Below are 24,135 nucleotides of genomic sequence, written 5' to 3' on the forward strand. Positions count from 1 at the left end.
CTCATGAACTATGCCACTTCAAGGTGTTGCTAAGGCAAACTGTAGATGTAAAAGAAATTACAAATATATAAATGACCATTTATAAATGACCACACACGTATTGTGTGCGTTAAGTACAAACCACGTGGCCGGAAATATCAGGAGTCCTGTCGTCTTCCTGGTGAATGTAAGTTTACTTATTTTTACAAGTTTTCAAGTATAGTTCATTGTTTTTTGGACAATTGCTATTAACGTTGTAGATTAATAAATGTCACTTATGTATGATTTTGCCTTGAACACATTGCCTTTATTCTTCAAAATATAAAATCAGAAAGAGCATTTAATTTTTCCGAATGTGACACGCAACACAGTTATTCGTACAGAAAGGTTTTATAAACTGAATACATAAATGTTACATTATTTCTGAGGATTTTAACTGGTCGATATATGTCAATTTATAACCGATTCGCATTAAAAAGATAAGTCTGTCGATCAGCCAGAACATGTTGACCATGGCAGCTGGCAGTGAGTGGGATGTATTAAGCAGGAAGTGAACAATTTACCATGCTCACCATGTTGCTGAAATGAGCATCAAGTTAATGCAGTATAAGGTGCAGTCTAAAACAATAGACTATAATCTTTATACAGGGAGTGCAGAATTATTAGGCAAGTTGTATTTTTGAGGAATAATTTTATTATTGAACAATGTTCTCAATGAACCCCAAAAAAACTCCTTAATATCAAAGCTGAATGTTTTTGGAAGTAGTTTTTAGTTTGTTTTTATTTTGAGCTATGTTAGGGGGATATCTGTGTGTGAAGGTGACTATTACTGTGCATAATTATTAGGCAACTTAACAAAAAACAAATATATACCCATTTCAATTATTTATTTTTACCAGTGAAACCAATATAACATCTCCACATTCACAAATATACATTTCTGACATTCAAAAACAAAACATCAGCGACCAATATAGCTACCTTTCTTTGCAAGGACACTCAAAAGCCTGCCATCCATGGATACTGTCAGTGTTTTGATCTGTTCACCATCAACATTGCGTGCAGCAGCAACCACAGCCTCCCAGACACTGTTCAGAGAGGTGTACTGTTTTCCCTCCTTGTAAATCTCACATTTGATGGACCACAGGTTCTCAATGGGGTTCAGATCAGGTGAACAAGGAGGCCATGTCATTAGTTTTTCCTTCTTTTATACCCTTTCTTGCCAGCCACGCTGTGGAGTTCTTGGATGTGTGTGATGGAGCATTGTCCTGCGTGAAAATCATGTTTTTCTTGAAGGATGCAGACTTCTTCCTGTACCACTGCTTGAAGGTGTCTTCCAGAAACTGGCAGTAGGACTGAGAGTTGAGCTTGACTCAATCCTCAACCCAAAAAAGCCCCACAAGCTCATCTTTGATGATACCAGCCCAAACCAGTACTCCACCTCCACCTTGCTGGCGTCTGAGTCGGACTGGAGCTCTCTGCCCTTTACCAATCCAGCCACGGGCCCATCCATCTGGCCCATCAAGACTCACTCATTTAATCAGTCCATAAAACCTTAGAAAAATCAGTCTTGAGATATTTCTTGGCCCAGTCTTGACTTTTCAGCTTGTGTGTCTTGTTCAGTGGTGGTCGTCTTTCAGCCTTTCTTACCATGGCCATGTCTCTGAGTATTGCACACCTTGTGCTTTTGGGCACTCCGGTGTTGTTGCAGCTCTGAAATATGGCCAAACTGGTGCCAAGTGGCATCTTGGCAGCTGCACGCTTGACTTTTCTCAGTTCATGGGCAGCTATTTTGCGCCTTGGTTTTTCCACACGCTTCTTGCGACCCTGTTGACTATTTTGAATGAAACGCTTGATTGTTCGATGATCACGCTTTAGAAGCTTTGCAATTTTAAGAGTGCTGCATCCCTCTGCAAGATATCTCACTATTTTTTACTTTTCTGAGCCTGTCAAGTCCTTCTTTTGACCCATCTTGCCAAAGGAAAGGAAGTTGCCTAATAATTATGCACACCTGATATAGAGTGTTGATGTCATTAGACCACACCCCTTCTCATTACAGAGATGCACATCACCTAATATGCTTAATTGGTAGTAGGCTTTCGAGCCTATACAGCTTGGAGTAAGACAACATGCATGAAGAGGATGATGTGGACAAAATACTCATTTGCCTAATAATTCTGCACTCCCTGTATTATGGCTGATCTGTACTTTGTGGCTATTTATGAGATCAGTGTCTGAAAAGCCTCTTTGTGTTTGGCAGGAACAGGAAACAAATCTGTAGTGTCACTATGAGACTGGTGCAGTTCTGTCGCCATGGTGATGCCTCTGGGGTGCGGATTGGAGTGGAGCATGCAGAAGGTCAGGGGGTAATTGACCTGAAAGCATTTGATATATCAATGCCTTCCACTATGAAAGAGTTTCTTGAGATGGGAGAAAGAGGCATTGAGTGTGCACAGAGGTATACACATACATACACACACACACACACACACTTGTATTATCCGTTAAATAATAATGCAAAAAGCTATTACAAGGTGCTAGGCTTTTCTTATACTGTGATTACAGAGAGATAAGATTAAAAAGTAAGTAATAAATAGAGGTAATCAACAGCACACATCTCAGTGTTGTACAATTCTCTGGCTTCTGCCAGGGCTCTTTCCAGTGGTCGTTGCATGGTGGCTTGGTCAGATTTGAAGTTGTTGGCTCCAGTAACCAGCCCTGAGAAGGTGGTTTGTGTCGGCATGAACTACAGAGACCACTGCTTGGAACAGAATGCCCCAATCCCTGAAGAGCCAGTCATCTTCAGCAAGTTCCCCAGCTCTATCACTGGCCCTTATGATGAGATCACTTTACCTGTAAATAGTAATGTGAGTTCACTTTCAGCTTAGGGTTTAACTTGAACTTATCAAAATACACTACCAGTGTATCTGTTGATCTTATTCAAGTATACATATACAAACAGTAGCTAATATCTTGTCTTAAATGTATCTGAAAGGATTATGCAATGGGAATGCAGTAAACACAAGGGGGATAGAGTATAGTGAAACAGACCATTTCTGTGAATCCTTAAACCAAGGATATTTTATTGCATTTTCAAGCAGGTTATACAAAGTTGGACCACAGACCATGTACTTCAAGTAGACATACCCAAAGTAAAACACGAATCTAGAAGTCACCCCATTAAAACTTCCACTCAAGTATTTGGAGAGAAAACACAAAAAAAAATGTAAAATGTGCAATCACAGTAAAAGCTCTAAAAAACACAAATCTTCATTTTCTTTTTTACATAACCTCATGCTTGTTATTTCATAGTGCTGTCTCTTAGTTCTATATATGTTAAAAATCCAAGACCCATAAATGCATACCATTAAGTTTGTCCAAAATTTTGACTGGTAGTGTATTTTGATTCTGATGTCTATTGGAATTATACCGAATGTAAGGTAAAATCTAGACATTATGTAGTTCAGTAAAACTTGTAGTTGAGTTAAATGAAAAAATTGTTACTGTCCAGCACTAGCAAGTTCTGAAAGAAAAAGACAGCTCTATTTAGGTCTTTGTTCTTAGAAATTGCTTTCTATATGCTTTCAGGAAGTGGACTGGGAGGTGGAGATGGCATTTGTGATTGGTCGCAGAGGGAAGCACATAAAAGTAAAACCCTGTACCCACACTTTGGCCTGTGTTCACATGTAACAACTTTTACATTGATTATATTCCCAAAGCTTACATCCTGTTTGGTGATAGACTATATACTATACTATATATAGTAGACTATATTGCTGTGCAACAAGATCCGTGTTCTCTGTTCAGGAAGAAGATGCACTCTCTCATATAGTAGGCTTCACTGTAGCCAATGATGTCAGTGCACGGGACTGGCAGATGCAACGGAATGGGAAGCAGTGGCTCCTGGGAAAAACATTTGACACATTCTGCCCATTAGGACCTGCTCTTGTATCACCTGGGATGCTGAAAGGTTTGAAATGAGAGATAACATTGTCATTGTACAATACTTGACACTGTTAAAGGAAGCATACCAGTATCAAGTATCTTGAAAATACAGAATACTCCATAATTAATAGCCTTTTAAAATAAGAATAGCAAAAATAACAATATTATTGTGTGACCACTATTTAGAAGTGTTAGGGATTTTTTTTGTCTAGTTAATGGCCAGCTTTTCTGAGCTTCACTCGGACTCTGCAAGATCCCATAGCACCATACTATAATTCTATGGCCGCAGGTTCAGGACTAAGCTATGTTTAGAGTCTAAACCTCTTCACTTTTTTGTTTTGCATGAAAAGGCCCTTCAGCAGCAGCAGCTGCATTGTTAGACTACCTTCAATTTTCATTCATTTGTTCAGCTGCTTGTGTGTCAAAATGATGAGGGGAAGGCACCAAATTACCCGCTAGGCCACCACACCCCCTATCCTTAGTTTGGCAAACAATTAAGTTTTTATCCAGACTAAATCATGTTCTTAAACTCTAGTTCCAACTACAGAACTGGGACAAAACAACATTGTGAAATATAGAACCGCCTCATTTTGAGACCCCCTTTTTTTTAAGGCATGCTATGTCATGTCATGTCATGTCATTTGCGAGGTGGTGACTGTCATGTGTATCAAACCTGCATGCCCTACCTATGTTTTTAAAACCATTCTTGAATCATTTTATCACACTGAAAGCAGGCACTACCATTAGAAAATACTCTTCCCATAAGGGGGTGAACTTGATCAGCTAGGTTTGTACATATCAAAACAATATCCACATGAATGGCAAGACCCAAGCTGTCCCAGCAGAACACTGCCCAAAGCTGACTATGGTGTTATCCCTGTTGCATTAAATGACCGATTACACCAGACCACCTTCTTCAATTACCATAGTCACAGGTCAGCATGGGTACACTGTTCTGCATTCTCAACAACTTGTTTAGCATTGTGTGTTCTTTGTATCGGAACCAGCATTTCCACTATTTGAGCTACAGTAGCTCCTTTACTGTATAGAACAAGTATATAACAAGTCACTTGCATTGCTTTAGGTACATTGTATTAAACACATACAACCAGTTTTATTCTAAATTGAAAAGCTTAGTAGGAGTTGAAATATTGTAATTACATCCTTTGTGATATACATTTATTGTGAAATGCTGTGAAATGTCCTTTCAACAATAACAAGTGAATAGATGCTTGTATTATGTGATATGTTTGATCAGTGTGTATGGTAATGTTCATAAAATGCTTAAAAATTACATGAAATGGAAAGGCATTACACGTTAAAAAGTATTATTTAAGATACATATCTGCATTTGTTTTGATGTTTCGGAAATTTCTCTGCAGACGTGCATAAGCTGGGCATTCGCTGTTTAGTGAATGGAGCAGTGGTCCAGGAAAGCAACACTGACCAAATGATCTTCAAGACCGAGAAAGTGGTGGCCTGGGTGTCTCAGTGAGTGCATTACTGGCACTCTATCATCAGGCCTTCATGTAAATTCAGGGGTCATGGTTTCTTTTGAGATTGTTTTTGTTTCTGATATCATGTTAACAGAAACTTTATATTAATTTTCCACAAATTTGAATATTACAGAACACATTCATCATTTTAATTAATATGGAAGGTTTTAGCACAAATATTCAAATAGAAATTCAATCTGAGCATGTAATTTGATAATACATTTTGCAATTGGAAATTCAATGTGCAAAATGCTGATGTAATCCTTAGTATGAGTAAGTACAAGTCATTTCAAAGTACAGTAGTTTGAATAAAAAAACAGAATAACATTTCACTGAATTGCATTGCGTTTTGCCATAGGTTTTCTGCACATTTATTCAAATGGCAATTCATTTTTGCACATTGCATGTCCATCAGTTATTTTCACAGTGGAACAAAGATTGGACAACCTGTTCATTTACTGTTGCCAGAGCCTGAAGCCCCCCTTTTTATTTAGAATTTCCAAACACATTTTGTTTTTTTTTGTAAAAAGTATCAGTATAGGATCAGTATCACCAATACAAACCTGAATTTTACTTGGTATTGGATAAAGGAAATAGGCAGTATCGTGGGGGTGGACGCACAAACACTGAAGAGGAGCAGCATAAAAATGTTGGCCATCCCAGGAGCTACTGCTGGTTCATTGGAATTTAATTAATTAAGTATTCCATCAGCACTTTGGACATTGAATTGCCGTTTGCAAAATGCACTGCCTTTTGAATACATGTGCAGAAAACCCATGGCAAAACGCAATGCAATTCGGTGAAATGTTATCCTTTTTTTTTCCTTTTTTCAAAATACTTTCAAATGAACTAACAATTTCATCAGCACTTTGCACATTGAATATCAAATTACATGCTCAGATTGAATGTTGAATCGAAAACTGCATGCTCTGATTGAATATTGCATTGCCAATTGCCACATGAATTGCCATTTGAACATTTGTGCTTAATCTTCTATAAATTAAATATTAATTGCTTATTAAAAAAAAAAAACTATTTTGTTAAGATGGGCACAATTTTTTTAGCAACATAATGAAGCATGAACCTACAGACGTGAAATAATTCTGTAACAAAATCATATGAAACCAGTTATTTCAATTTACGTTTAATCGTTTTTCTTTTTCTGCTGGCTTCTAGGTTTGTCACTTTGAACCCAGGGGATGTGTTTCTCACTGGAACACCTCCAGGTGTGGGTGTGTTTCGGAAGCCCCCTGTGTTCCTCCAGGTGAGATCTGATATTTGTAGTGGATGATACAAATTAATCGAAATTATTGTAGTGAAATACTGACTTGACACATCTAATGCCCATTCATACTTAGGTGGTAGTAGTATGTTTAGTACATTTTAGTAGTTTTTTTTATGAATATGTTTAGAATTCTATATTAAAATATGTTCTAAAAATATTTTATGGCTGTGAGGACAGTAGGCAGTTATGCTTCTCTTGCATGTACTTAGCACCTCAGTCAAATGCCTCCTCCAAGTTTATGATACTCCCATGCACCCTCACACAAGTGAGAATACACTTTTGTGAAGGCCTTAACAGGGAAGCTGAGGGGTATAGTTAAAGCATACTCTTTGGTCCCCTTTTATAAATGTGGGGACCACCATCTCAGTTTGGCAATCCAGGCAAGTTAACTCACCTTCCACTGAACACTGAAGAGTCATGTTAACTCCTATTATATAGTGCCTTCAACAACTCTGGATGAATCTCATCTGCCCTTACAGCCTTGCCACTGTGAAGGTTATGAATCACCATAGCAATTTTAGCAACAGTAAGATTTCTGGGACTGCCACTACAGTAGGGGAAATAATTATTTGATAATAAAAACAAAAGTTCATTCATTTGCTTTTTCATGCAACAAGAACATGTTTGCACCAAAACAGAGCCCTGTGAGTTTTCCCTCATCAATCCTAAGCTCATATAAACCTTAAAACGCTACATAGTTAAAGTTTATGAATTTAAATTTGACAATAAACTTTTTCAATTTAAATAACCAAAGCTTCTGTCAAATAACAATTATATAGATAATCTAACAATTAAACTCTCTCAGGCGGCAGGTATCAATTATTTTATGTAATTCTACCTAAAATTCTGACATTTCTTTCTTGCAGAGAGGGGATATTGTGGAGTGCCAAATAGATGAGATTGGCTCTATTCGTAACACTGTGGTCTGAAATGAACAACACTACACTTTAATTAAGAACTTAATTTTTCTTAAATTTCATTTGATCAAACAGTAGAACTGCTTACAGTAGAACTTGTGTTTAAGTTTTCATTTATATGAATATGTAATTACACATGCAGTTGTATGTATTGCATTTGTCCCTCACACTATTAATAAACACATTTTGAGCAATTTGATTTGTAATTTGCACATTCTTGTTGTTTTATAATTATACTTGCTGCTATAAAAAAAGATACAAACCAACCCTGAGATATGTCAATGTCCACTTTGACTGCTGCTTCCGCTTCTCCCTCACTGCATCATTATCAGAACTGTCAGCTTTATGAGCCTTAATTAAAAGGGCAAGGGACATGTGCATGTGGAAAAACTATGCCTTAAATATTTTGCTTATTTTGAAACATTAAGAGAAGTTCACTGTTTAATATGCTGAAAAAAAGGCACACGAATATTATTGTTATTCAAAAGATATTTAGATTACAATATAAAGTATTGTGCAAATGTTATAGGCTGGTATGAAAAATGCCATGAATTAACAGAATTAAATAATAGCATAATTTCTTCTAGGTAAACTTGCACCCAGTTTTTGATAGAACTGACCACAGAGCTTCTGTGTCTGCAGGCTTCCTCAAATCTTTCTTACAATCCCACACAGACTGGATTATACTGAGATCAGGGCTCTGGGGGCCTATATGATCACTTCCAGGACTCCCCTGCAGAAAACCCATGGCAAAATACTTTTTTGTTATTCTATTTTTTATTCAAAATACCTTGAACTAAGGATTACATCAGCACTTTGCACATTGAATTGCCAATTGCAAAATGTAATATTAAATTACATGCTCAGACTCAATATTGCATTGCCAATTGAATGTTTCCTTAAAATCTTCCATAAGCTTCCATAAGACACTTTAATACAATGTAAGTATAGTGGTGAGCTAACACTCACCCATGAACCAGAAGACCCATTTACTTGTGTTCCTGAGTGTATCCAGGTTGACTGTTCTGATTAATGCCATAAATGCTTATGTAAATTGGCTGGCCCCTCAAACTAGCTAAACACATAGACATTAATGTCTAAATTGCTGGCAACAAAAAGTGAGTATACACCGAAGTGAAAGTGTCCAAATTGTGCCCAATTAGCAATTTTCCCTTTCCCAACCCCAAACATGCCGCCAAGATGACCACTGCCTTGCTAAAGGAACCAAGGGTCTCCAGACACGAACCCTACTGAGCATTTGTGGGCAGATGAAAAATGGTGACCACACAAAATCTAGTTAATTTGAGAAACTGTGATACTGTACTTTCTCACGTTTTATGATTTTGTCAGCAATCATTTACATCAATAAGTTTCCCTGAGTTCTGAGAACCTGGTAATTTCGATTTTCAAATCCATTGATGCACTGTCAGTATGTTTATTTTAAGAATCATTCTTTAATAATCTGAGGTCATGCTTTAGCCTATCATATGCTAACTCATAATGTACGTTGTTGATCTTAATACATAATCCATTGTTCTAAGTTAAATTAAAACCACACTAAATAAATGTAAAACTCAGTGTTCTACAGTACAATTCTAAGGTTAGAATTAAGACTTGAAGAGGAGAAGGTAATCTGCCAGTTTATGCAGGGTTTAGCTGGAGTATTTTGCTGTGGGGTATGTAGCTCAGTTGTAGAGTGCATGCTTTGCATGTATAAGGTCCCAGGTTCAATGCTGGGACTGAACCCCCTTCTCCAAGATGCGCTTTTTTGGGTGCTCACCAAGTGGCCTGCTCACCAAGTTGCCATACCAATGAGTGTCTGCAGGCAACTTGGAGAGAAGGCCACTTGGTGAGCACCCAAAAAAGCGCATCTTGGAGATGCCGGGGAGTGTGGGACCTCATACATGCAAAGCATGTGCTCTACCACTGATTACTGTACCACTCTGCAGGCAGACAAGAAGTGAACAAACTGCCTTCTGCTACATTCAAATATTTCAGATTTTACAGCACTAAATTTTCTTGGTCAACCACTTGGTCAGTCACGTCAATGATCCTGAAAATTGTCAATTTCTTTGTGCATGAACAGCACAACCTAAAAACCCAGTCTGCTTTGAAATCTTTGTCTGGGAAGACTTTACAGGCCTGCGGAGGATAATAAACACCTCTACTATGGACATTACAAAGGGTATACTGTCCATATAAAATAAATAATATGTTCAAACAGTCATTAAAGAAAGCAGTGGGCATATGTTCAGTTCTGTGCAGTATGTCTAATTATGCCTTCATATCATATCAGTCTGCACTTCCTTGGTCTAACTTTTTTTTTCTGTGCACATCTGGCTTATCCAGCTCTCTTATAATTCTCTGTCCATTATAATATTTTTTTTCCAAAACCATCATACAACTGACATGAAATTATGGTTTACAATATAATGCAACACCAATATAAAATTTTAATAAAGCACTGGATCAAAAACAGAAAATCTGATCAACAATCAGTATTCAGTATATCAATATACATTTTTTATGACACCCCCATTGATAGCACATGCAGTTAAATGCTTGCGTGTCGGAGATATCAGTAAAAATGAAAATGATTCACACCAAAAATAAAGTCAGTAATCAGTAAAATATTTTAAGACATAACCTGGATGTTTTTAAATGCAAACTGAATTAATTTAAATGCAAACTGAATTAATAACACTGAAATTCAATTACAACTTAAACAACTACATCAACTGCTCATATCCATTTCACTCTAACTAACAAAAAATGGTCTACAGGGCTCACCCTAAACCATAAGACATAGAGGGATAGATGCAAGTTTATCATTCAGAAGGAGGTACAGAGGTACTGCGAGACAAACTGATGGAGTCTGTGTCTGTTCCCTGCTTCAAGGAAGGCAGGATTCAGGTCCAGATAAACATCATCTCCATCGTTCTCCTCAGTTACAACCTGCATTATAGAAGACACACAATAACCCCACCTGATTTACAATGTCTTAGTGGGTGTGTATTGTGTTACTGTTCTGTTTCAACAGAGCTTAAAACCACATTAGAGAGTGGAGCCTGTGTGTCATACAACAGAAAACAAACTAATGAGCATGACTGTACTACCCTCCCTCTTCTAAACCCAGCTGGTCATGCATTCGAAATGGGAAGCCACAACCAATAACTCCGAAAGCTTAAATTCCACCAAAGTTCAATTCATCACTTACCCCAAGATTGGAGAAGGTACGAATTGACATTTTTGCCAAGTCGATGGAAGCACTCTCTGTTAACACAAATATATACACAATGTAATGAAAATCTTTTAAATCTAAAATCATTAATCAGTCATGGCCAAAAGTTTGGAGTGGCACAAATACTGATTTTCACAAAGTTTGCTTCCATTTTATTATGTCAATTTGCATATCATTGTTCTTCCTCTGTTAACGATGGTTACCTGCAAGGAAACATGTTCAGTAATCATTGTGTTGTATAAAAAGGGATTTACAGGCAAGGATATTGCTGCTACTAAGATTACACCTAAAGCAACCATTTATTGAATGATCAAAAAGAAACATCAAGAGAGGTTCGACTGTTGTGAAGGCTTCAGGGTGCCCAAGAAAGTCCCTCAAGTGCCAGGACCGTCTCCTAAAGATTCAGATGTGGGATCGGGGTGCCACCAGTGCAGAGCTTGCTCAGGAATGGCAGCAGGGAGGTGTGAGTGCATCTGTACGCACAGGCGAATTGCAGAGGTCTTGGAAAAAAAACTGTCAACACTGCAAATATTGACTCTTTGCATAAACTTGATGTAATTGTCAATAAAAGCCCTTGAAACTTGTAACTTCAACTTGAAGCTTGTAAATATACTTAAATACACCACAGAAACAACTGACAAAAAGATCTAAAAACACTGAAGCAAAAAACTTTCCAGGGGGCAGTGGTGGTCTAGCGAGTAAAGAAGCAAACCTGTAATTAGAAATCAGACCCGTAATCACCTTTTATGGCTGCCCACTGCTCACCAAGGGTGATGGGTTAAATTCAGAGGACACATTTCATTGTGTGCACCATGTGCTGTGTTTCACAATGACAATCACTTCACTTTTCACTTTCACTTTGTGAAAACCAGTATGTGTGTCATTCTCAAAACTTTTGGCCACGACTGTACACTGACAGGCCATTACTGTAAATTCCAGACTATAGAATTAACGGAGCAAGATGTAACAGGAAATATTTTAATTAAATTAATGCTGTAATATCCACAACTACATTCAAACCGCAGTGGTGGCACTTCACTTTGAAATGCTTTTTTAGAACAGTGCTTTTAACAGTATGTAACGCTCTGTCCTGCCCGGAGCAGTGCATTTTCCAAGCCGGGACTGGGTAGCAATTGGACGCTAAATATGTCTAACGCACATGGGGCTGGTCACATTTCTTAGGCTGTCACATTTATTTAGCACACAAACCAAACATGCATACACATGATTACAAGACATACACTTACAGCATTCTGACTTGGAACTCTCTCGTTCCCCTGCTCTTGTGAGAGTGCCTATAAAGTATTTGAGTTAAAAGGGGAGTGCCTTAAAATCACATTCACGACCATTACAGTGAGTTTGCCGAAAAAGTTTAATTGGTCCACTGTCACATGTTCGATCATTGAATTTATTGACCATATTTTGACCATTTATTTTGAATGCTTATCTTGTTACTATGGCAACTGGCAGTGGATGTGATATATTACAATGTACACACCCGTGAAAAATTATTTGCAACAGTCAAAACATTTGAGTCTCTACAAAGCAGGGAGCTTTTGCTGTAATGGCATCATTTCATACTCTTGGCTTCTTTCCACCATTTTGTCATTAAGATTATGTGTTGGAAGTGGATAGGCATTAATATTTGAATAAAACTACTGTGCTGACTAGATGGCTGGTCATTTCATCTCCAGAAAGACAGCTCTTGATCAGTAAAGAAAAACTGGCTACAGGATCATAGGTGGCCAAGGTTCATTGAGGTTCAATCAAACAGAAGAGCTCATGCTGGGGCAGTGGTGGCCTACTGGTTAACGAAGCGGCCCCATAATCACAAGGTTGCTGGGTCAATCCACTGAGGTGCCACTGAGCAAAGTACCATCCCCACACACTGCTCCTCGGGTGCCTGTCATGGCTGCTTACTAAGGGTGATGGTTAAAAGCAGAGGACACATTTTGTTGTGCGCACTGTATGCTGTGCTGCAGTGTATCACAATGACAATCACTTCACTTTCACGGTTTCCAACAGTAAGGTGTCAAAACACAGTCATAATTGTTTATTTGGCTGTGTTGTCATAGAGTTTCCCCTTTAGATGTCAAATAAAAAAATTATGAATAAAGCAAATAATGGCAAACAGCTGCTTTGGCCTAAAACCCTCAGTATGCCTTGGATCCCATGTAAATAGGTGCCCTCTTTGAAATGTAGGTAGTAGCTTGATGGGTATAACACTTGCGTATAAACCAGAAGAACACAGTCAAAGGGTCAGTTACTACCATTGTGTCCCTGAGTGTCTCCAGGGGGCTGTCCCTTTACCTACTGATTGTAAATCACTCTGGATTATGGCTGTCTGATAAATGACATAAATGTTAATGGAGAATGTTTTATTTGTACAAATAACTTACTTTTGACTTACATTATGCCAAATCTGTCATTCCTTTTAAGGAGTCAAATAATTTATTGCAGTAGTAACTGCATCTGAGGAAATAATTTATGAATATAAAATAATATATAATATAACTAAATCAATAAAACAAGACAATTTATTTGAACATGCTACATATATTCATTACAAGACTGTTTTAATTGTAAAGTGTCACCCAATGGAAACTGTTTGCCTTTAATATTTTATGCTATTATCATTTTAATGCACAACTGAGAAATTATTGAAAGTCATTGTGACAGCAGCACTGCACACTGTGCACACAACAAAATGTGTCTTCTGCATTTAACCCATCACATTGTGATCCGTGGGCAGCCATGACACAATGTTGAGGAATTTGCAGGGGTCACCACAGTCGGAGTCTAATCTCCTTCTTGATATCTCCTTGACATTCTGTTTTGCCACAAAGATTATTGTGGCAAGAACTGACATGAGTGTATTAAGCAAGACTTCTGTTACAAAACATTAACACCAAAACAAATCATACTTTAATTATAAAGGTAGAATTTTTACTGGAGTAAAATTTTACCTTGGGTACAATAGTTTGTTGGTGGCTACAAGGCTTCAATTTGCATTGGAAGCACATAACAGAATGCATCTATCATACAGAGTTCCTACTGTACACAAGACTGTGTCAGCAGTGTTATGATATGCTTTAGTTGGTCAGGTCAAGGTTCAGCAACATTGTGTGGTAATAAAACAAAGTCACCTGAACACACTGAATTACCATTCTATTTAGTCCATCGATATTTTAAGGTGACAATGTAATGATTTATCAGGCTCTAGTTGTGAAAGAGAGGTTTAGGGACAATGAGAGATCATTTTCAACATTTTGATTTGAAGTGTGAATACTAATTGTTACAGGCTGTAAAAGAATTCTCTCACTTACCATAGTGTATTTTGTCCAGGTTTGATCTGCTCTTCAGATAAGCGTGAAGTCGCAGCAGACATTCAGACTCTGTAGGAAAAAAGCCTTTTCATGTAGCGTTAACCATTTAAAGTTCATTTACATAGAATATAGTGTACAAGGTACAATGACTAAACATTTAACAAATTAACATTTAACATTAAATACATCACAATAAGGCAATAGTGTATAAAATATGACATGAAATAAAGCATAACGAAACAGCAACATAAAGTGTTCAACAGGTATAATAGCAGAAATAGCAGAAATATTGTACAATTAAACTGACTATGCAAAAGGCGTTGCAACAACATTTATACCACAAAATCCCGTGTACCTCCAATTCACTTCTTGAATGGCATTAAATTGCATTCTTATTTATTCTCCTGTAAAACCTATTCACTACAAAGGATTATTTGTGTGTGTGCCAGTACCTAGCAGAGGGGTGGGCAGGAGGTGTAGGCATTCTATAGCCCAGCAGAGTGCCCTCAGCTGGGTATTCAACAAACTGCACAGGAAGAACAACATCTCAGGACACTGCACAGGATGACTCAGCTGGATAGTGGACAAGACACACACATAACACATATGATTTAAATGAACAAAATCCATTCTCTGCCATGAGAAAAGCAGTGAAATGCATAGTCAAAAGTTATATTTCTTTCACTAATCACAGTTCACTAATCTACAATCAACAATCTTTTTTCACTTAAGCAAAAGTATTTCACTATACTATATTAAAGACTAAGGTTTCTAAGGTTCTATGGTTTATTAGAGATTTCTAACAACTTGCTCCAGTTCATAAAATACATTATCTTTGTCCCTGAACTGTATTCACATACATTCCTGAAAAAAATCTAAAGGACGGGGGGAAGATTAAACATTTCAGGCAGGTGGATCAAAACCAGGTTGTAAGGCAACTCAAATAGGATGATCAAACGTTGAAGACCATGGCCTTTAAAAGGCAGACTCTCTGGTGTACCCACTTTTGTCAGATGCTGTAAATGAATAGGATTCTGAGTAACCATATAAACCCAGTTTCATTCAAAGAGCCTGCCTCCCAAGCTTGGTGCAGGATATAATGTCTACTGATGTCTTTTTCAGGAATGCACTTGCATGTTTTGGCAAAACAATGCTAAACCACAATTTAAAAGAGAAACAGTAAAAGAGTTCTGAACCCTCACCAGTTGAAACCAATTTACATATCATGAAACACAAGTAGTCCAACTGTCCCATCATCTCTATAATATCTTGCCAAAATGCATGCACCTCTTAATGGAAATAAATGTTGACATTGCAGAAGCTCAATGAAACAATGGCACATTGAAAGCATGCCAAAATCAGTTGAAATACTTTTTTGTGACTTTTTAAAAATGTTTTCTATGTCTTATTGTGTCTTAAACATTGTCCAACGTTTTTAGAATTAGGGTTGTAGTCAGTTGTGTGTGAATTGGTACCTTGTAGGTACAAGTGTCCTGTTCTTCACAGTCTGAGTCACTGTGATCGGGGTCATCTGTAGTATACCATGTAGTACACTGTTTCTTCATGAAGTCACACACCGGTGTATGGCAAGGCACCTACAAAAAACACCACACACACGGCCACCAATGAATGAACCTTTATTGTAACTTGAATTTTTGTCTTTTTCTAGGAAAGGAAGTATGTACTAGGATAGTGCTGTATGCCAATTTGCCAGTCATTGGAAAAAGAATGCACCCTGTTTCACCTCTAGGGTTTTAGTTGAAGGTCTGGCCTTTGGACTAGACTTTTCAGTAATTGTGTAGTAGAATTGCTGGTATGCAGGGGCTCCTTGTCATTTTGCATGACCCAATTTCATCCACACTGTAGCTGTCAGACCTCATATTTGAATAGTATATTTTAGTATATACAAGAGTTCATGGCACACTCAATAACTGCAACCCAGGTCTTGTGGCAGCAGAAAAAGCCCAAATCATCGTTCCTCCACCACCGTGCTTGACAACTGGTGTGACAAACATGGCTCTACTTGGCAAACTTTAAACATGCTGCTATATTCTTTTTAGAAAAAAGAGGCTCTCCTTCTCTTACAAACAAGCCACATAGTTCAAATTTTTTCTTGAACTGTCTTGCACTTTAAAGACAAATTATGTAAACTGACTAAGATAAAGTTACTTGTATTAATTTAAATACATCAATACAGTGAATTCGATTTTCCCTTGTTCTGATATGTAAACGCATGTGGTGTCACATGGTAGGCTCCAGGGGAAAGTGATCATTGTCACACATGCAGTGTAGCACTCATTTAACCTTTCGCTCATCGTGAGCAGTGGGCAGCCATGACCATGCCTGAGGAGCAGAGTGTGGGGATGTTACCTCCCTTGGCTACTAAGCCACTGTCTGTCTAAGGGTGTTTGTGTGAGGTAAATGGTATACCTCTTCAGTCATGAGAATGCCACATCGAACCAGGCTTTCTACAGCATCCAGTGCAAAACCCTCAGTGGACTGACAAGGCTCATGAAAAAACAGAGGGACATTAATTGTATTAATTGTTCGCAAACAACAATAGCTTTCATTTACTGCACAAACACACAACTCCCATGTCAAAGCTGTGTGTAAGAAGAATGTTAGTTTGGTGATGATTTATGGTCCGTTTCCTGTTCATGCATTAACTTCAATGAAGTTCTCCATGTCTGGGATTAGTCCTTCAGCAGGACAAAATACTTAAACACATATTTTCCGTATTTTAACAACAGATAATGGATTAATTCAAATCAACTACATTTTTTGAATATATTTATCTGAAGAATAATAAACTGTGTTTGCATAAGTATTCAAAACCCTGATCGTAAACCCAGGTTTAAGAAATAGTTAGTGAAATAAAGTTACTTAACCATAATTAAACATAATTATGACTTTAAGACTGAAGACTTTATATGTATAGTAGTCTTAGTAGTAGTCTTTAGTGAAGTGATTGTCATTGTGATTTTCAGCAAGTAAAGCACATGGTGCACCCAATGAAATACAAACCACCGGCTCTAGTCATTGGCGACTCCACAGTTAGAAACGTGAGGATAGCGGCACCAGCCAATAAAATCTTGTGTTTTCTTGCCCGACATCCGCGCAAATTTAAAAATGCTGGCAAAAATAACCGTAGATATTCTAGTATAGCGATTCATTTGGCACTAACAATAACTAAAGATAATTTTATAGAGATGCTTGTTGGATAAAAACCAACTGGCTAAAACAATGTCAGATAAAATAATATGCTCTGGCCCATTACTGTAGTTTCGGTGTAGCAACGACGCCTGTAGCAGGCTCATTGACATAAATCGCTGGTCGTCGGAGTGGTGTCCAAAAAATTAAGTGGGCTTTATTAATAACTGGACAACATTTTGGGGGAAGCCTGGTCTTTTGGGCAAGATGGCATCCACCCCAACTGGGTGGGCGCCACTCAATCTGGCTCATAGTCTTAGAACCAAACAACGAATCTGACTCGCCAGAGCCGAGACCAGGCAGCAGACAGACTGGCATCTTCCATTTGCATAGAGCCGCCATCCAGCGTGTACACTATTGACACTGTGTCTTTACCTCGCTCTATTAAAAAAAAACATTATTAATACAACTCATAAATATGCTGACACTGTGTCTGTTCCCCAGGCTGGGCGGGGTGTCTGTTTCAGCAACTTATTAACCATTCCCTCTGAACGTTACTATCATTCCCTCTGAACGTTCATTCCATTGATTATAATTTATAGACCCCCCTGGACCTTACTCCTGAGTTTCTTAGTGAATTTGCAGACTTTGTTTCTAACCTGGCTATATCTGTGGATAAAGTCCTAATTGTCGGTGACTTTAACATCCACTGTGATAAACTAAAAGACTCGCTAAGAACAGCATTCCTATCTATACTAGACTCAGTGGAGTTAAATTAGGAAGGAGGAAATTAGAACATAAATGGCATTGAAGTAAATTGAACGTATTCCGAATAGCATGGAAGGAGAGTCTCCTTAACTATAAGAAGGCTCTTAATGTGGCTCGATCGACGTAGCTCTCCTCGTTAATAGACAAAAACAAAAATAATCCCAGATAACCAGGAATAAGACAAAAACGGATACTACCATTCAATATCATCATAGTAGCGACGATTTTATGAATTTCTTTAATACTAAAATAGTTACGAATAGAGACAAGATTAGAAGCACAATCCTCTGTCGATATTTCTATGGAAAATAATATTCAAATAGCTGACAACTGATTACAATGGTTCAACCTTATTAAAGAGCATGAACTAATTAAACTAATGAAATCAATGTACTTGCGCTTTGGATCCTCTTCCTACAAGGTTCCTTAAACAAGTAGCACCCGATATTATAAATCCTATCCTCAAAATTATTAACTCGTCGCTTAGCACCGGTCACTTCGTTCAAGGTAGCAGTCATCAGGCCCCTGATTAAAAAGCCTGATCTTGATCACAGTCGATTTCCAACCTTCCGTTTATATCAAAAATTGTAGAAAAAGTCGTAGCCCAGCAGCTGAGCGCATACCTAGACATTAACAATGTCCATGAAATATATGAATCGGGATTTAGACCTCATCATAGCACTGAGACAGCACAGGTTAAAGTGGCTAATGACCTGCTGTTGGCCTCTGATCAGGGACGCATCTCGCTGCTTGTCCTGCTTGACCTGAGTGCAGAGTTTGACACTATTGATCACGCTATTCTCCTTGCCAGGTTAGAGAATGTTGTTGGGGTTAACAGCCCTTGTATGGTTCAGATCATATCTGGCCGATCGGTATCAGTTTGTGGACACCAATGGTGATTCGTCTTCACATAGTAAAGTAGAGTTTGATGTTCCACAAGGTTCTGTCCTAGGTCTGGTTCTGTTTTCACTATACATGTTACCTTTAGGTGACATCATCCGCAAACACAGTATTAGCTTTAATTGCTACGCTGACGACACACAGTTGTATCTATCAGCAATGCCAGATGAGAGGCAGCAGCTGAACAGAATAGAGAATTGTCTGAAGGACATTAGACAGTGGATGCTCACCAACTTTCTTCTATTAAACCCCGATAAGACGAAAGCTCTCGAAATTGGGTCTCAAGCAGCCAGACATGAGCTGGCTGACTACATAACTCTGGATAGCCTTTCTATCTCACCAAGTACTGAAGTAAAGTATCTAGGTGTTATCATTGATGTAAATAATGTCACAAGGATAGCATTATTTTACCTTAGAGATATTGCAAAAATAAGAAATATAATTTCAATGCACGATGCAGAAAAGTTGGTCCATGCATTTATTTAATCAAAGTTAGATTACTGCAATGCATTACTGTCTGGATGTTCATGTAGGTGCATGAGTAAACTCCAGCTAGTACAGAATGCTGCAGCCAGAGTTCCAACTAAAACTAGGAAATTTGACCACATCACCCCAGTCTTACAATCACTGCAATGGTAACCCATCAAATTTAGGATTGACTACAAAATCCTACTTTTGATCGATAAAGCCCTAAATGGTCTCGCACCGCAGTACCTAAGTAAACTTTTAGTTATTTACAACCCGCCACACCCACTCTACCCTGGAAGGGGGCCCCTCTCTGTATCACTCCTTCCCAAGGTTTCTTCCTTTCTTTTTTATCTCTCTCTCTATTATTTTTTTTTTGTGTGCAGTTTTTCCTTATGTGCAGAAGGGTCAAGTGTGGGGGGTGTCAACTTGTCAAAGCCCATTGAGACATACAGTATGTCTCATTTATTACATACAGTAAGAAATAAATGTTGTTGTTGTTGTCCTCTGCTTTTAACCCATCGCCCTTGGTGAGCAGTGGGCAGCCATGAAAGGCACCCGGGGATCAATGTGGGGGGATGGTGCTTTGCTCAGTGGCACCTCAGCAGTTTGGGATTCGAACCGGCAACCTTTTACAGGTGTGGTTCCTCACCCACTAGACTTCCACTACCCCTAGTGTGTATAGAGTTGGAGAATGGATACATCTGTGACATTCATGACAAAGAAAAAAAGCAATGCAGTATCAGAAGAGAAAAAATATTATAGTATTTTTATAGATTTTTATTTGTGATTGCAATCGTGGTGCAGTGGTGGCCTAGTGGTTAAGGAAGCGGCCCTGTAATCAGAAGGTTGCTGGTTCGAATCCCGATCTGCCAAGGTACCACTGCCAAGGCACCACCAGACACTGCTCCCCGGGCGCCTGTCATGGCTGCCCACTGCTCACTCAGGGTGATGGGTTAAATGCAGAGGACAAATTTCACTGTGTGCTGTGCTGCTGTGTATCACGTGTGACAATCACTTCACTTTCACTTTCAGATATATTTAGAAATATATCAAATCTTATTCCCCCCCCATATTTTGCCCATCTATTTCAAGACATTTAACAAATGTAACAAATTATTCATTATTTGGATTTGTGTTTATTAGTGTGGGGAAACTTTGGCCTTTTTTTGCATTTATGTAAAGACTGACAGTGACGTCAGGCTAGCCACCTGACAAATATGATTTAACTTTTTCTTGATACTGTATATTTGCCCCAAAATCACACCCATTGCTCAAGACCTTTTATTGTCATTGTACAGTTGCCTTGACAACAAGATTTGTTAGCAAGTCCACAAAGGTTCAAGAAAGCTTTATTTGCACCTTTAATTTGTAAAGTATTCCACTCCACTAAGAAACGACTCAGAATATTGTTTATATATTTATATTGTGTAACTAAATTTTGTAAATAGTATCTTATGAAAACATAATGTGCTGAATAGGTTTTTACCGGGACATAGCCAGCAGGCAGCAGGTATATCAGCTGTGTAGCTTTGTCAGTCAGCTCCTTTTGACAGAGCACCAGGTCATCAATCTCTCCTGTACCTCCACGTCTGGCCACCTCACTCAGCATGGCAGACACAGCAGAAGCTGTAAAATCATGCACAAGCTAATAACACCCACTTGTCTGAGTTTAATCACTGAAACCAGTTGAAAATAAAGCTTGAATAAAGCTCAAAACGGAATCTTCAAACTGTCTGAATAATGGCACTGACCATGTATTCTATCAAACTAAAAAAGTGCCTAATTAAATATGTTTTAGTTATTTGTACTATATTTAGTATATATTTAGTTATTATTGTAAACCCATCATTCCGTTGGCAGACAGGATTTTGATATGGGCTGCTTGGGGCACAAAATGAAACCAGAAGAGACAAAATTCAAAATATAATTTGAATATAGCATTAAAAATACGTTGCCAATAATGTTAATCTACATTTTTGGAGCATTTGGAGATACAAGGTTTCAGCCTAACAGTGACTATACTCAATCAGCCAAATTATGTGTTGGAATCAGAACCAATTTGCAAATGCATGAGTTTGTTCGACACAAAGAATCTCAGAAGCTCAGGGCCTACCTCAAGTGGTCCAAGGAATTGTTCCTACATTCACACGGCTGTTACTTTGACACATACCACCTAGCGTGATTTGAGTTTACATTAATGCTAGTGGAGGTTTGAAACACTTCAGCTATGAAACAACAGAACATTAGCAACTTTTGACCTTAGCAGTTGCTGACCACACTCTGAATTTTAGTCTTCAACATTTTGCAGTTCTTCCCGAATGCTTCCACTTGCCAATTATAACACTTACTTTCGACCATGGAATATCCAGATTTTATACGCCTGTACAATGGGTCTGATTGAAACAACTAAATTCAATAATTAAGGGATGTCGTAATACTTTGGTGCATATGATATACCTAGACAAACTATACCTTTAACCCCAAAGCAGTATATCTCTGGGGATTATAAATAAATATGACAAATTGTGATGTCATTACAGGTAGAAATCATGCAGACATGTTGGGTCTAAAACAGCTTACCTCCAACAGCCTCAAGTATGAAGGCATGTGTGATGATGTATGAATGGTGGGCCAAAGTGAGAAGGGCAGTGGGGTTTGACTGTGGAACCATTAAAGGGTCATTTCTGGGTGGCAATGAAGCCTGAAGCAAGTAAGGGGATAGCAGGCGGAGTGCCTGGTAGATCACTTCTACCAGAGAGCCGGCAAAGCCCACATCCCTGCCTCTGAACAGAACCTCTTCAAGCAGCCAGACCATATCACGACAAAGGACTGACAAACGCACCCCCTGAAAAGAGAAGAAAGAAAGAGTGAAAGACTGCAAGGGCACTCCCAAACACCTTCTCACACACATATATACCAAGTTTTTTGGTGAGGATTTGGAATGACACTCAAAATTGTGGAAAAACACACTACAGGCTGATCCAACTTGTAATCTCCATTAAAAAAAAAAAAAAAAATGAGGATCAGTATCTCCTACCACAACTGTACAAAACTCCTAGACAGTCTGTGGTGCAACATGGCGTTGGTGGATGGTGTGAGACATGATGTACCAAATGGGCTCAATTAGATTAAGGTCTGGGGAACTGACCAGTCCATATCATCTATGCCTTCATCTTGCAGGAACTGCTGACACCCTCCAGCCACATGAGGTCTAGCATTGTCTTGCATTAACTAACCGCTCCAGCATATTGTCTCACAAGGGGTCTGAGGATCTCATCTCAGTACCTAATGGCAGTCAGACTACCTCTAGCAAGCATATGGAGGGCTGTGCGGCCCCCCTCACCATTACTGACCCACTGCCAAACCTGTCATGCTGGATGATGTTGCAGGCAGCAGAACGTTCACGGTGTCTCTATACACGTCTGTCATGTGCTTAGTGTGAACCTGCTTTCATTAGTGAAGAGCACAAGGCAAATTTGCAAATCTTGGTGTTCTCTGGTAAATGCCAAACATGCTGCATGGTGTTGGGCTGTAAGCACAACTGCCACCTATGGACGTTGGGCCCTCATACCACCCTCATGGAGTCTGTTTCTGACTAGCAGGACTTCGGTCTTAATGTCCATGTAGGCGAATGTGCTCTCCCTCCCTTATTTTCCCTGCTCGCTTCTCTTGTCCTGTCTACTGTCTTTGAGAGACTCTCACAGCCCTGCTCTGCAAACAATGAAAATCATGGATTTGATCAGATGGTCTCTCAATGCTATTGACACAATAATCTCGAGATGTAATCCAGGAGATCCTGAGTGTCCTGCCGGAATTGATTGATTGAATGGGCAGAGCCGTGGGCGGACAGACTGGGACTATTGCTGCTGTATTGTTGCTCTCCTACTCCACAGCTCCTGATGTACTAGCCTGTCTCCGGGTAGCACCTCCATGCTCTGAACATTACGCTGACAGACACAGTAAACCTTCTTGCCGCAGCTCGCATTGATGTGCCATCCTGGATGAGCTGCACTACCTGAGCCACTTGTGTGGGTTGTAGACTCCATGTTTTGGAGTTTACTGCTACTACTAGAGTGAAAGCATTCAAAAGTTACCAAAACATCAGCCAGAAAGCATAGGCACTGAAATGTGGTCTGTGGTCACCACCTGCAGAACCGCTCCTTTATTTATTTTTTTGTTAATAAAATACTTGTTAAATTTCTCAATTTGTCTTAGTATGTTTTTGTCTTTTCTTTTGTTATGGGCCGTACCCCTAGACTGGCTCGTAACAAAATTGTCCAGGATTCATTCTCTCTCCGGGACATTTTGTTTCTCTCCGGGACATCTTTATTTTCTTGGGAAGACGCACATTCGGTGTTTGTTGGAAACTCTGGGAATATAGGTGTCTCCAGAGGTATTTTCGTAATCCCTCCATTATAGCGCATTTGTTGTTTTGTTGGTTTGTGTTTGGGGATTTTATTTGGGTGGGGCATGAACCTTCAATTGGTAATGCTCTGTGAAGAAGGAAAGGTTTAGAAGGCTCCGTTCACAGCACAATTTTTTTGTGTTGCATATTATTTCGCTCGTGTCACTTGGTCTGAAACACACGGTTAGTAACGTTGTTGGCAGACGAGTTCATTCAGAGCCCCTCGTACAAACTTCTGTTGCATTGCAAAAAAGA

General features: G+C 38.8%; 2 protein-coding genes across 7 annotated transcripts in view; one reads left to right on the top strand and one right to left on the bottom strand.

The window, feature by feature from the left end:
• The first annotated feature begins 90 nt into the window (after nucleotides 1-90).
• fahd2a (fumarylacetoacetate hydrolase domain containing 2A) lies at nucleotides 91-7,816 on the top strand. Its single transcript, XM_028996117.1, has 8 exons — nucleotides 91-166; nucleotides 2,240-2,437; nucleotides 2,630-2,846; nucleotides 3,568-3,627; nucleotides 3,787-3,949; nucleotides 5,307-5,415; nucleotides 6,597-6,684; nucleotides 7,572-7,816. Coding segments are annotated over exons 1-8 (900 nt in total). The 5' UTR covers nucleotides 91-164; the 3' UTR covers nucleotides 7,635-7,816.
• Nucleotides 7,817-10,052: 2,236 nt separating this feature from the next.
• Nucleotides 10,053-24,135, bottom strand: part of gpat2 (glycerol-3-phosphate acyltransferase 2, mitochondrial) — a 67,956-nt gene continuing 53,873 nt past the window's right edge. For 4 of the 6 annotated variants that reach the window (XM_028997031.1, XM_028997025.1, XM_028997026.1 and 1 more), the window contains 8 exons: nucleotides 22,056-22,320; nucleotides 20,962-21,101; nucleotides 16,620-16,697; nucleotides 15,665-15,784; nucleotides 14,642-14,762; nucleotides 14,190-14,258; nucleotides 10,840-10,895; nucleotides 10,053-10,577 (listed from right to left, as the gene is read on the bottom strand). In XM_028997031.1, coding sequence (XP_028852864.1) covers nucleotides 10,455-10,577; nucleotides 10,840-10,895; nucleotides 14,190-14,258; nucleotides 14,642-14,762; nucleotides 15,665-15,784; nucleotides 16,620-16,697; nucleotides 20,962-21,101; nucleotides 22,056-22,320 — 972 coding nt within the window. In that variant the 3' untranslated portion in view covers nucleotides 10,053-10,454. Of the gene's footprint in view, nucleotides 10,578-10,839; nucleotides 10,896-12,110; nucleotides 12,159-14,189; nucleotides 14,259-14,641; nucleotides 14,763-15,664; nucleotides 15,785-16,619; nucleotides 16,698-20,961; nucleotides 21,102-22,055; nucleotides 22,321-24,135 lie in introns of those variants that run through there. The other 2 variants (XM_028997029.1, XM_028997030.1) reach the window with 2 other exon arrangements.

The sequence above is a fragment of the Denticeps clupeoides genome, chromosome 11 (assembly GCF_900700375.1).
Source record: "Denticeps clupeoides chromosome 11, fDenClu1.1, whole genome shotgun sequence".
Lineage (NCBI taxonomy): Eukaryota > Metazoa > Chordata > Actinopteri > Clupeiformes > Denticipitidae > Denticeps > Denticeps clupeoides.

What these genes read in the sequence shown, in the direction of transcription:
- fahd2a (XM_028996117.1), top strand. An exon ending in GGCATTGAGTGTGCACAGAG is followed by an intron (nt 2,438 to 2,629) that starts GTATACACATAC and finishes GGCTTCTGCCAG; the next exon opens with GGCTCTTTCCAGTGGTCGTT. An exon ending in AGCCCCCTGTGTTCCTCCAG is followed by an intron (nt 6,685 to 7,571) that starts GTGAGATCTGAT and finishes TCTTTCTTGCAG; the next exon opens with AGAGGGGATATTGTGGAGTG.